Source organism: Procambarus clarkii, chromosome 23 (genome assembly GCF_040958095.1).
Source record: "Procambarus clarkii isolate CNS0578487 chromosome 23, FALCON_Pclarkii_2.0, whole genome shotgun sequence".
Classification (NCBI taxonomy): Eukaryota; Metazoa; Arthropoda; class Malacostraca; order Decapoda; family Cambaridae; genus Procambarus; species Procambarus clarkii.
Window position 1 is genome coordinate 18,626,699 of NC_091172.1, and position 13,426 is coordinate 18,640,124.

The following is a 13,426-nucleotide window of genomic DNA, read 5'->3' on the forward strand; positions in this document are numbered from 1 at the left end:
TACTTGCACCTAACTATCGTACAAGCTTTGCGTAACTCGTTTGTGCAGTGTGAATTTATTTTCTGATTAAATTAACATTAACATATCTTAATTATGTATCAAATGAGTTACAGAAGTTAAATAAGCCTCCCTAGTGATGAGTATTTTTATGGTGGAGTTTTATGCAATTTTGTGTGCTTTTAAGACCAATGAAAAGTGCCAATGTGCTTTATGGGCTAATGAAAGTTTGTTATTGAAGCTGACTTTGTGCTCCCATTGCCCTTATAACCTATCTTGCTTGCCGATTCTAGTGCTGAAAATCTATCATCGTTAAAGCTGCCAATGCCAGTACAGCCAGTCAACGTTTGCTGGGTTTCCAGCCAATTTGACTAATCAATTTTGTGCTGCTTCTAATGACCATAGACATTAGGTCGTTTATGCCTACCCCAGTCTCCTAAAAGCGAATTCCTTACTCTGGTTTCTAGCTTGTCATCATTCAGAAGACTAGGCACTTGAGTTGGGTGCAGCTCTCTGTGAGGCGTCCATGATAAACATTGATTCTTTCTACGACCACAAGATAAAACCCCTGACAAAGAGAGTGGCAAGATGTCTGGAAGGATACACAGTATGGAACAGTGAAGGAAGAACTAATCACCTTTAATGTCGTTAATCTGATAAACTTTAAAATTAGAAATCGAACAGGGAAGCAGAATGGCTCCGATGACTAACACAACAACAACAATTGAAATTGAAATTGAAATAAGTTTATTGAGGTAAAATACACACAAAGGGATGAGGTAGCTCAAGCTATTCTCACCCCATTCAGTACAACGTGTTAATATATACATAGACACACATCACAAATAAACACATTACCAAACATTCTGAGAGGTAAACATATACATTTCCTCCTTCACAAGTCCTTGACTGCTGTCCTTGACTGCTCCTCTCCGTTGTCTCCTCCTTCTCCTCCTTCTCTTCCTCCTCCGGACCCCGCCCGTCCACCTCTGGTCTGTTTTCCAGCTTCCTTCCCTCCGTCTTTGCTCAGTTTACCCATGCCCCCTAACCCTGACTTTGCTGACCCTGATCCCGACCCTGATCTTCTTTAACATGCTATGTTGCTCTTTCGCCTTTGTTTCTTCCTTGTTCTCTGTTGTTGTCCTTTCTCTTCTCGTCGATGTCTATTCTTCAATGGGACGTTTGGGGTTATTACGCCAATTTCCTTGAACTCCAACTTCTGATTTCGCGGTTTTCGCCCCTTTGTGTCTGTCTCCAGGAGCCGATGCTTGGTGCTCGTCCTGGTCGCTTTCGTGGCTATTCCTTTCTCTTCCCCCCCTCCCCAGCTGTTGCTGGGGCTCCTAACTCTTCTGCTCTCTTGATTCGCTCTGATGTTCCCTTTGTCCCCTTACTTTTTCCTTCGCCTCACCATTGTTCTGCTGCTCGTATCTTTGTGGGGAAATGGTACACCGTTTGTTCCATTTATCTCCCCCCGAGAGTCCCGCTTTCTCTTCCTGATTTGAAACACCTACTGGACTCCTTGCCGGAGCCTGTGCTCCTGCTGCGTGATTTCAATTGTCATTCCCTTTGGGGTGATGTTCTGACGAACACCCGAGGTCGCCTTCTTGAGCTGTTTATTCTCTCTTCTTCCCTGTCTCTTCTGAATTCTGGTGAGTCCACGCATTTGGACTCGCGGACTCGCACTCTTTCCTGTCTTAATCTTTCTCTTTGCTCGTCTTCTCTTTACTTAGATTTCACGTGACAGGTTCTTGATGACCTCCATGGCAGTGACCATTTCCTCATCCTTATCTTTTTCTCTTTTCACCTTCCCCTCTCCTTCCCTAGGTGGCAGTTTGCTAAAGCGGACTAAAACCTATTCACCCTCAGTGCTGCTCTCTCTGACCTCTCCCTTGCTCTCTCCTCCTTTTTAATGACAGTGTCTTCAACGCTGCCCTCCACTCTATTCCATGTTCTTCCTCTCGGGGTCCACGGAAGTGCGTTCCCTGGTGGAATGCAGACTGTGCTCGGGCTGTCCGCTGTGAGCATGCAGCCTGGAAGAGACACCGCCATCGGCAGACGGCCGATTCTTTTCTCTTCTTTCGGAAGGCGAGTGCTGTGGTCCGTAGGGCCATCCGTACGGCTAAACGTGAATGTTGGGCATCTTATGTCTCAACAATTACGTCCGAAACTCCTCTGCCACAGATCTGGAAGCAATTCCGCAAGATAGCGGGTAAGTTCGTTCCCGATGTTTCACCGGTCCTTCACCTCCGTGGTACTCTTGTGGCGGACCCACAAGGGGCGGACCTACAGGGGCCTCGTAGCCTGGTGGATAGCGCGCAGGACTCATAATTCTGTGGCGCGGGTTCGATTCCCGCACGAGGGAGAAACAAATGGGCAAAGTTTCTTTCACCCTGAATGCCCCTGTTACCTAGCAGTAAATAGGTACCAGGCGCACTCTCCTTGCTTTACATTCCTCTCTCGTCCTGTCTAAGCTCGATTATGGTTGCCCTGCTTACTCGTCTGCTTCTCCTTCTACTCTTCACCGTCTTGATGCTTTGCACCATACTGGGTTACGCCTCAGTTCTGGTGCCTTTCGTTCGACTCCCGTCCTCAGCTTGTATGTTGACACTGGCTTCCTATCTCTCCAGGACCGCCGTGATCGCTACTGTCTTCGCTATCTTGCGCGGCCCTTGCAATATCCTTCTTCTCGCCTCTGTCGTGCTTTAACTTTTACCCCTCCTGCGGTTCCTGTTCCTCTTCACCACCTCCCTCTTTCTGTCCGGTTATCTCGCTTACAGGATTCTCTTTCCGTTCGTATTTCTAATATTTCTCCTCGTGTTGTTCCTTCTTTGACCCCATGGAGAGTCCCCCTTCCGCAGTTTTCTACGTCCTTGACCCGCATCCCTAAAGCTTTTACCCCTCCTACGGTTCTAAAGCACCTTTTCCTTGAGCCCTTTTCTTCTCACTCCCACTCCGTTTCCGTCTTCACCGATGGGTCTAAGTCTGCGGACAGTGTTGGCTACTCTGTTGTTTTTCCTGATTACGCTTATATGTATCGCTTACCTGCGGAGACTAGCATCTTCACAGCGGAGCTTTATGCTATTCTCTATGCTCTTCATCTCCTGCTTTCTCGTTGTCAATCTTCCTTCGTAGTTATTGTTGACTCTCGTAGTCCCCTCATGGCTCTCGGGTCCTTTAATCCGGTTCATCCAGTGGTTGTCGAGATCCAGCGTTGGCTGTTTTTTGTTTACAGTAAATTTAAGTTGGTTGAGTTTTGTTGGGTCCCCAGCCATATTGGTGTTTCTTTAAATGAGCGTGCGGATGCTGCTGCTAAGGAAGCTGTCCGCTCTTGCCTCATCTCTCGTAAAGGTATTCCTTGTTCCGACTTTTACCCGGTTATCCTTTTCTCCATCCTTACCCATTGGCAGGCTTGTTGGTCGTCTGTTACTGGTAACAAATTACGTTCTCTTAAAAGTTGTGTGTCCTCGTGGCCGTCCTCCTACCACCGTAACCGGTGATGGGAAACGGCTCTGTCGAGGTTGCATATTGGCCATACTCGCTTAACTCGTGGACACTTGATGGAGCGCCGCCCTGCTCCTTATTGTCCTAATTGCATTGTCCCTCTTACGGTCGTGCATATCCTTGTTGACTGTCCTGACTTCTGGGACGAGCGTGCGTCTTGTTTTCCGACTGTCCCCCGCGGTCGCTTGTCTCTTGATAGTATTCTTGGTGACTCGGATACTTTTGATATCGTACGCCTTATGTGTTTCTGTTCCCGTATTGGCATCCTTGGTGATATTTAGCGCCCTCTGATTATCCCGCACATTTGATGGTGCTACATGGCCTTCCTGGTTTGGTGCCTTCTTTTTGATAATTACCTTGCCTTACTTGAAGGCGTGCATGAATTCATGTTATGAATGCCACAGTACAAGGTGAGAACGATAATATTTATTTGTTAGTTAATTTATGTGAAACTTGCCTAGTCCAGACTGTGAGAGGAGGCAACAGGTTGCTGGCGAACATTGCAGCATACTCGTGAAGTGTATTGTTGGAGCACTGGTATTATATAAGAGTGATGTTAGTTTGTGGGACCTGATGATAATATGCTCTAATTTCTTTATTCTTTGTATTTTTGTTAATAAATGTTTATATGTAGACAACATGCCTTTGTGCTTGTCCTGGTGAGGAATTTCGAGCGAGCGAAACAAACAGTTGCAGTTTAATCGACAGCAGATATAATATATAGAGTAATTAGAAAGAGGTCATCCCTGCCCAAGGAGAGTGGGGATAAGTCTTGGCGAGTGTGTACTCATGACAAATGGGACAGATTCGAGCCGATTTCCCAAATAAGGTGATGTTGAGCCCCTCCTCCATACATAAGATGAACGCAGGGAGACTCTCCAGTGTAGGATGATTGATGACAACAGCAGTAAGCAAGCATTATTATTATCTTGTTTTATTGGGGTGAGGGGTTGCTGCTGCTAATGAAATTAATTAATCCCCTCCCCTGATGTTTAAGATAAATCTTAACTGTTGGGAACTTATTGAGACCTATACCATGCTATCAGGACTGCCTTGTTCCCAATCTCGTAGCATGTTAAGATTTTAAAAATAGGAAATTTTTCCACTCCCCCCAGTTCCTGTCATATACCCCTTAATAAAATCCTCAGTGGATATGATTCCATTGATATCACTAGTCTTGCCATAATACAATGGCCTACGTTTAATCCCAGGTTGGATATAAATGGTTAGGCACATTTACTTTCACCTGCCACTGTTCATCTAACAAATGAACATATGATATTCACTTAGCAGTTAATAGGTACCCTGGGAGTTGGGCAACTGTTGTGGTTTGTATCCTGGGAAAAATGTCAGAAGTCCAACATAGATTGGCAGGGATTGGGGGCGCAATACAAATTTGCAGTATCAATTCAAGGTTCGATGCATTTTTGTGGTAAATATTTGCCTTATCCAGGAAACCTTTATTTCATTTCGGTATTGGAAAAAATACGAAAAGGGAACCTTTGATGATGAAAACATTAGAATTGGACACGAAATGCATGTTCAAGTGAATTTTGCTATCGGAAGTCTTTAATCAAAAATGCCAAATTCCTTAATTATCATACTTAAAATAACTGACCACCAATCAATTTGCCAAGAATTGAATTATCACCAGCAAGGTAAGGTAATTATCAAAAGAAGGCACCAAACCAGGAAGGCTATCGCCAGCAAAATCAAAGAAATACGGCAAGTGTAAAAGGGGACATTAAACGTCTAAAAGTCCTTACAATTTTATTCTACTTGCACAACTACACACTGTTGATAAAAACATGATAGGGAAATAAATACATCTCATGAGTTATTAACAAATGGTTTAGCTTACATAATACACTAACTTACACATGATACTGTATGTAACTCCTTTCAGTAAAATACGGCAGTGAAAAAAATATATAAGCACTCTGGCCTCTGGATGTTTCTGAAGGTTACAACTCGTACCTTATATTTAAATGATAGGTAGTCAAGTCCATGAAATGTTTTAACAATACATGGGGTCACAAAGCCATCTGTATAAAAATTTGGCAAACACTTTGCACCATTTATACTTTACAAACATTCTGAAAAAATATAAGACAAATTATCTTGGGTTTCCCTTAGGAAAATAAAAATTATTGATTTACTTGTAGACCCTAGTAACTGGCTCTCCATATATATATACAAGCATATAGCTACTATTCTGCGTGCCCAGAGAAAGTCTAGCTGGCAAGTTATATTTTGCTTGCCAAATCACTTTACCAAGGGAAAAAGTGCAAATAAATAGCAATGCTATTTTTAGCAGTAATTAGTTGGCAAAACAGATTAGGAAAACAATTTGGATCAAAATTTATAATTAGGCTCCAGCTAGTCTCCTGTACTAATAAAAACTAAGTGGATATGATTTGAAACTAGAGATGAAAAATCAAAATATGAAATGCTAGTTGTTTCATCATGAATCAATGGTTACATTTCTTCTGATTTCTTCATTATTTCCAAAAGTAATTTGTATGGACTTGTAATAGCTTCAGGATATAAACATTAAATTGAATTGTATACATAGTTTTATCATTAATGGCCATAAAGTAAAAAATCATCATTATCAAAGAGATCCTGTAATCAAAGGGCCTCTGAATAAAAGTTTCAAGCATTAGTAGTGAAAAGTACCAGTATGTTAACAAAAACCTTTGCTGTATACCATTCAAAAGCTCACTCTAGATCATGTTATTGTTGACAGCTTGACCATTACAGCACACACAATATTGTATTTGTTTGGCATATTTTAATTTCTAATACAAGTAAACCCTAAAATTGACATTTGTTTTATGTATAATACCAGTCTATAGGTGCAGAATAGTATTTGGTAGTGCAATCAATACTTTACCTAATGAAGGCACTAGCCTTAGGACAGGGATGACTACACGTTGAAAACATCAAAATAATATTTTATGTCGGGCAAATGCAACTTTAAGTAGTTTTCTTTTAGAGATCTTGACATTTTAAGAAATGTGTGCATGGACTAAAAATTATGACAAATTCGATAAAAAGCCTATAGGATGTATTAGACAAGCAAAGACTTGCTAAAGTCACCTGACCGCCCTCACCTACGATACAAAAGATTATATCACAAAATACAGTAGTGTGTCTACTAGCATATTACATATCTTTTTTCCATAAATATAAAAAAAAAAAAACTTAAATCCACCTTCACACAACAGTTAAGTATTTCAGCATTAATAACCTGTAAATAATATAAACTATCTTACCAAATCTTTATTTGCAAATTTAATGTCTGGGAGAGAACTAGAGTATTTAATAATGTTGGTGCCCTAACAGAAATGTTACTCTTTAATATGTTTACCAACACAGAAGTTATGATTTATACAATATACTGTATTACACTTCTTGCCTTTACATGAATTGCTACATCAGCACAATATCAGTGAACAGGTGGTTTTCAGTATATGAAGCAAAAATTTTTTTCTTCAGAGATAAAATCAGAAAACCTTTGATAGAATTCTTGAGAGCTTATTAGTCATAAGATTTTGTTTTTTTAAGAATTAAGAGTTTACACTCTTAAAGCTTTGGGTTGAAGGTGGAAAGGTCGGGCCAGTCCCAAGTTTTAGGAAGAGCAGATATTTCATCATAGCTGTAGCTATACTGCTGATCAGTGATGAACTTGGCCAAATCTTTGGGTTTGGGGTAAGTCGATGCAATACCTGCAAATATAAAGTACACATCAGAGCCAAAAATGAACCCCCTTTTTTTTCCTCACTCTCTCACCTGTCTGAGAACCTTAATCATATATTAAAATCTGAATAAAATATTTGCCACAATAATACTAATGAATGTCTGAATTGATCAAGTGATTGATGAAGATTAAGCCACCCAAGAGGTGGCATGGGCATGAATAGCCCGAATGTGGACAATTTTTTGGAGTGAATGTGATGACAACTGAAGACAAAAGGAGAGGGGGGGGGGGATCCTGTATTTACATCTAATGTTATCATATTTGCTAAAGGCTTTTTTGTTTGAAATAAAGTAAAAAAATTGTAAAAAAAATAAAATACAAAATCGAATAACTAAAAGGCAAAGCAAAGTAGATACAACAAATTACAATATGAGATTCATGATTAGCATTTATGGATTCTGAAGAAGACACAAAATCAATTCTAGATCAAAATATTTACTAAATAACAGTAAGTCTGAAGTAAAGTTAATATGCAGATTTGCAAATGTGTATAACATGTACATATACCAGACTTCACGGTGGATTAAAAAAAAAAATAATAAATAAAATAAATAAATTGAGAAACTTCTGAAAACACAAATTGAAATCTAAGAATAAGGAAAAGTCAAGAGAGCAAGATGGAAGGAGCAGCAGACAAAATCATCTACACAGTACGTCAGAGCCCTAAATATCTCCTCGGATAAGCCAGCACAAATTCAAAAGGACAACACAACACAGAAGAGTGAGAGTGCATGTGAGTGTGTGAGAGTGTGAGTGAGAGTGAGTATGTGAGAGTAAGTATGTGAGAGAGTGAGAGAGTGTGTGAGAGTGAGAGCGAGTGAGAGAGAGAGAGAGTGTGTGAGAGTGAGAGTGTGTGAGAGTGAGAGTGTGTGAGAGTGAGTGTGTGAGAGTGAGTGTGTGAGAGTGAGAGTGTGTGAGAGTGAGAGTGTGTGAGAGTGAGAGTGTGTGAGAGTGAGTGTGTGAGAGTGAGTGTGTGAGAGTGAGTGTGTGTGAGAGTGAGTGTGTGTGAGAGTGAGAGTGTGTGATATTATGTGCGCACGCTCACCTATTTGTGCCTGCAGGATCAAGAATCGACTCTTGGATCCCACCTTTCTAGCCACCAAATTTTCAAATTTCTAAGCTTTCAACAATTTTAGGAATTCTGGTATTAAAGTCCACTGGTTATTTGAGAGGAAAGAGGTGATATGATCAACACATACAAAATCACATACAAAATAATGACAGGAATCTTCAAAAGTTGACAACGAGGTTATTTAGAAACCCGAAACATTAAGAACGAGAGGCCATAGCATGAATCTATGGCAACAAACCTGCAGAGAAACGTACAAAAGTTCTCTTGTGAAACGAGGTGTAGATGGCCAAAGACTGTTTTAACAATTCAAGTGAGGTGGTGGTGGATGCCAAAACCATTACGACAAATATTATAGGAAAGACAGGACACGAGTAACTACACTTATATGTAAGTACAAAGTGTGAATAGGTATACAGCGCCTATTATGTAAACCACCACACCACACTAATATTAATAACAATACAAAAATCATCTCATCAGCATCCATATATACTTTATATAACTTAAGAAATATCAGAAGCAACTTATTTAATACTATAGCAAAAGGTTGTGTTACAAATGCACCCTAATGTGCACTTTCCCACCAAATTTTTCACACCATATACCACTACCGAACTTTTGTAACGTCCATGCATCTTTAAACAATACATGCAATCCTGATTAAACAGATTGATACGAATGAGATTAACCATGGACACCCCAGTACACATGAGCATCCACTAAGACAAATGAAACAGGGCAGGTGGAACAGGTGCCACATTGTACACACCTGTCAAGAGAACCAAACATCTAAAAGGAAATAGGCCTTGAAATGAAGCAGTATAATGATAATATCAATAATGTTCTTTGGCAATATGACTTACATAAAAAAAATGTATGATAAAAGAAGAGGTCTTCAAAGAAAAATAAATTCTTAGATTACCCCCATGCATCTTACAGCATGAGCCACCTAAAACCATTTTGATAAAATCGGTATAATACATAAGTATCAAATATACATTATTAGGAGAATATAACCACCTTGCCATAAAATATGTGCTAGATCCAAATAGAGAAAATCAAGCTCTGTTTGATATACCATCTGATGAAGTAAAGCCATAATGATAATGGAGATAGATAATGAATCTGGAAAACAGACCAAGTTAACAAGATATAGTCTTCAATTTATCCTCGGCCCTCAATACTAAAACTTGCTATCTGTAATGTCCTTGCCTTCCTTTTGGTGTTCTTCTCACTCAATCACCGCCTCTCACTCTCTCTCACTCTCACTCTCTCTCACTCTCTCTCACTCTCTCTCTCTCTCTCTCACTCTCTCTCACTCTCTCTCACTCTCTCTCACTCTCTCTCACTCTCTCTCACTCTCTCTCACTCTCTCTCACTCTCACTCTCACTCTCACTCTCACTCTCACTCTCACTCTCACTCTCACTCTCACTCTCACTCTCACTCACACAAACACACACACACACACACACAGCGGTGTAGCTCTTGTCTAGTAAAATACACCTCACGAGTATATATACTGCATACTGTATCCACTTGTCTAGTACACACACCTCAGGAGTACATATATACTAAATACTGTATAACTTTTTTTCCCCAATTTATTTTTTCAAGTGTGAGCATTCAGTATATCTGACAAGTTGAGGGGAGAAAAAAAACTGATACAAGTTATTAAAGGTCTTGAAATAACAATGAGCGCATATCAAATATTTAGTATACTGTACTGTATATATTCATTTTCAGGCAATAAAATGAAAGTAAATTCTTCTTATAAAAATTATGTTTAAATTCTGATCATCTCCCATGCCTATTTCCTAAGAACTGCTATGGGAACAATCTTGAAATACACTTCATGTGACCTATATACTCATGGAAATTTATTAATACTGTATCCAAATATAAAAGCCTCAACTTGCCCCAATTTGGTGAAAAACTCAAAATGTTCAGAAGTTAATCCATGAATATTAAGTTCTGTAAAATTTGTCTTTGCAGGAAGAATAAAGCTAATAGGGAAAATAGTTAATAATAATATGACTAATAAAAATTAGTCCTGCATATACTCTGTTGGCTACAGCTGAGGAAATATCCAATGTAGTGATATTTAAAATATAATATAATATATAATTTTTATTATATGTGTGTGTGTGTGCGTGTGTGTGTGTATACAGTACTATAATAATTACAATCATTCTTTCATATGTAAAGTATTTACAGCAGCATTCAGCTCCTTATGCAAGGCTACATGCTTTAGCCTCCTATATTTAGCTAAAGCACACACAAACACAAAAATGCATGCACAAAATCTAAACTGAAACGGGAAACAAGGCTATTTCTTCAAAGACGAAGGCACATGCAGGTTGAAAATTAACGGGAACTTGACAGAAACTATGAAATAAATACAATTAACGAGACACATTTATACTATGCTCGTTTCTCTAGCATGCACATGCTGCTGCTGCTGTGGCCTTAGCTTACGGATCATGCGGCCTAAAGTTTGGGCCAGGAGTAGACTCTGGGCAGGGCAGACCTATAGTGATAATCATACAGTTGTGCCTTTATGAACTCTGCAATATCCTTTGGTTGAGGGTAAACAGAAGCTATGCCTGGAAATGTGGGCCAAATAGTTAGCAACACCAAAAAAAAAAAAAAAAAAAAAATCAAATTGGGGAGTTTTTTCCCTTTAATTTTGTTTTGGATAGACATTGTCTTTGAAGTTTTGCCTATTAATGTTTAATTCAAACTTTCATCTGCCAGAAGAAAATTGCATAGAGCTCTTCAAATTCAATGCCTGGAAATAAAAGCCTGCTTATATTAGTTTACATTTTGCATTACTTAATTGCAAGAAAACTAAAAATAATGCGAAGCCAAAACAAACACACAAAACATACCCAATTATTTACAGTGTAAACATACATGTGAGGTAGCTAAATGCAGACAATGACATTTAAAATCTACACAGTATTACCATCTTCACATAAGACTATATAATGAAGTAATTCTGAAAATAATGAACAATAACTTTTCAATCTCAAACATTTCAATTTAAGAAAATTGGGAACTCTCAACACACACTTATGTCCATTAGTTTCATAATGTCAGAGGGTTTTTGTTGCTGCATCACGATGTTGGTCAGGTCACATGAACCCAGGTAAGGTTTGATAGCATGAGGTCACTCAAGATTGGTTATCCCATGATTAGCAAACCACAACGACATGAATAGGGTAGTTAAAAGAAGTACAGAATATGTACTATTTACCCTGTAATACTGTAACTACAGGCTATTGAAATGAATACAAGAAGGTTCCTAGATCTTTTTCCAATTCCTGTAGCTGCCTTCCCCTTATGGCGTAGATTCCTGCTGGTCATCTATCTCTCATTTCTTTCTTCATTACCTTACACTTGGTTGGACTTATCAATTAAAAGTCAATTGCTGGTTTAATCATGGAGTTTGCCAAAGTCTTCCTAAAATTCCCTGCAGTCTGTCTATTTTCTATATTCTTCATTCATTTTGTATCGGCGAACATTGCCATGTATGACCTCATTTCCTTAGATAGGTCATTCACAAATTAGGAACAGGTATGATCTCTGGACTGAGCCTTGGGGAACCCCCCCCTCATCACAGCCTGTTAGCTCAATAATGCCTCCGTTCGCAAACATAGTAATCTAGTGGTTGTGGTCCCATCTGTAGTGGTTATGCAACCCTTCCTCCGAATAGACAGTACGTTTTAATGCTAAATGTAATAAGTACATTCCTGACTGTCTGCAGAGTACATAAATACACTTAATTGTACCCTTACATTTACCTCCCCATATATTCTCCCAATTTTCTGATAATACACTCAAAATTTTAGGTTGAAGTTTTCGTGTTCAATTCTATATACACAAGTTTTAAATATAAAGAATTTCTTTTTTTTATTTTTATTAAACAATAGAGATTTTATAAAAAAAAATGAAAATATCCTGAGTTACTTTATAATTTATGGAAAGACTTTAGTTTTGTTTTATTAGTTTTATAAAAACGTAATATCAATATAGATATAGGTTAAATATTAATTGTAATTAAGAAGCAATAAATGCTATTTACATGCTTGTCTTCCTACACTCCCAAGAGTAGGTCGTGGTTTTCTATACAGCTTTTCAGGTAAACTCTAATATTCAAAATATTTTGGTGCGATGCTGGCCATTAAGTGTATTTATGTACTATGCCAATAGTCAGGATTGTACTCATTACATTTAGTATTAAAAAGTACTGTCTATTCAGAGGAGGGGCTGGGTTATGGCAGTGGTGGTCCCGTCTGTAGTGGTTAGGGTGGTGGTCCTGTCTGTAGTGGTTACGGTGGTGGTCCCGTCTGTAGTGGTTACGGTGGTGGTCCCGTCTGTAGTGGTTACGGTGGTGGTCCCGTCTGTAGTGGTTACGGTGGTGGTCCCGTCTGTAGTGGTTACGGTGATGGTCCCGTCTATAGTGGTTAGGGTGGTGGTTCCATTTGTAGTGGTTAGGGTGGCGGTTCTGTTTGTAGTGATTATGGTGGTGGTTCCCTTTCTAGCGAGTACAGTGGTTGTTCTATCTGTAGTGGTTATGGTGGTGGTTCTGTTTTTAATGACAATATTGGTGGTTCTGTTTGTAGTGATTATGGTGATTGTTCTGTTTATGAACAAAATCTGCACTTTTTTCAAATTTTTTCCAAGATGGCTGCCTCTCACTGGCGGTCCCAAGAGTCCATTCTGTACACAACCTAACTTGCACGCGTTTTGAATGGGTACGAAATATTAAAAAGGTGTTTTCTCAGCTAGCGATGCTTCCCACCAATAGTTTTCTCGGCGGGTACAGTCCAGTGGTTAAGGGTTAATCTAAATTTTCCCTGGAATACGACCCACCAAATCGTTTAACAACCAGGTATCCATTCACTGCTGGGTGAACAGAGGCCTACAGTTAAAGATTGGCACCTAGTCAATCCTCCCCAGCTAAGATACAAACCCAGGCCAAATCGATCACAAAGCATGGGGCGAGAGTCTTACCACTGTGCACCATTACATGTTTTAATTACAGTCCACAGTGACTGCTGACTGTTTTTGTCCAGTTGACACAAGTATC

The 13,426-nt window shown here is 39.3% G+C and overlaps 1 protein-coding gene across 15 annotated transcripts in view; it reads right to left on the bottom strand.

The window, feature by feature from the left end:
• Nucleotides 1–5,255: 5,255 nt before the first annotated feature.
• Nucleotides 5,256–13,426, bottom strand: part of Men-b (Malic enzyme b) — a 65,972-nt gene continuing 57,801 nt past the window's right edge. For 11 of the 15 annotated variants that reach the window (XM_045751488.2, XM_069329929.1, XM_045751486.2 and 8 more), the window contains exon 12: nt 5,256–7,229. In XM_045751488.2, the coding sequence (XP_045607444.1) occupies nt 7,087–7,229 (143 nt within the window). In that variant the 3' untranslated portion in view covers nt 5,256–7,086. Of the gene's footprint in view, nt 7,230–10,809; nt 10,938–13,426 lie in introns of all 15 variants that reach the window. The other 4 variants (XM_045751487.2, XM_069329932.1, XM_069329933.1 and 1 more) reach the window with 1 other exon arrangement.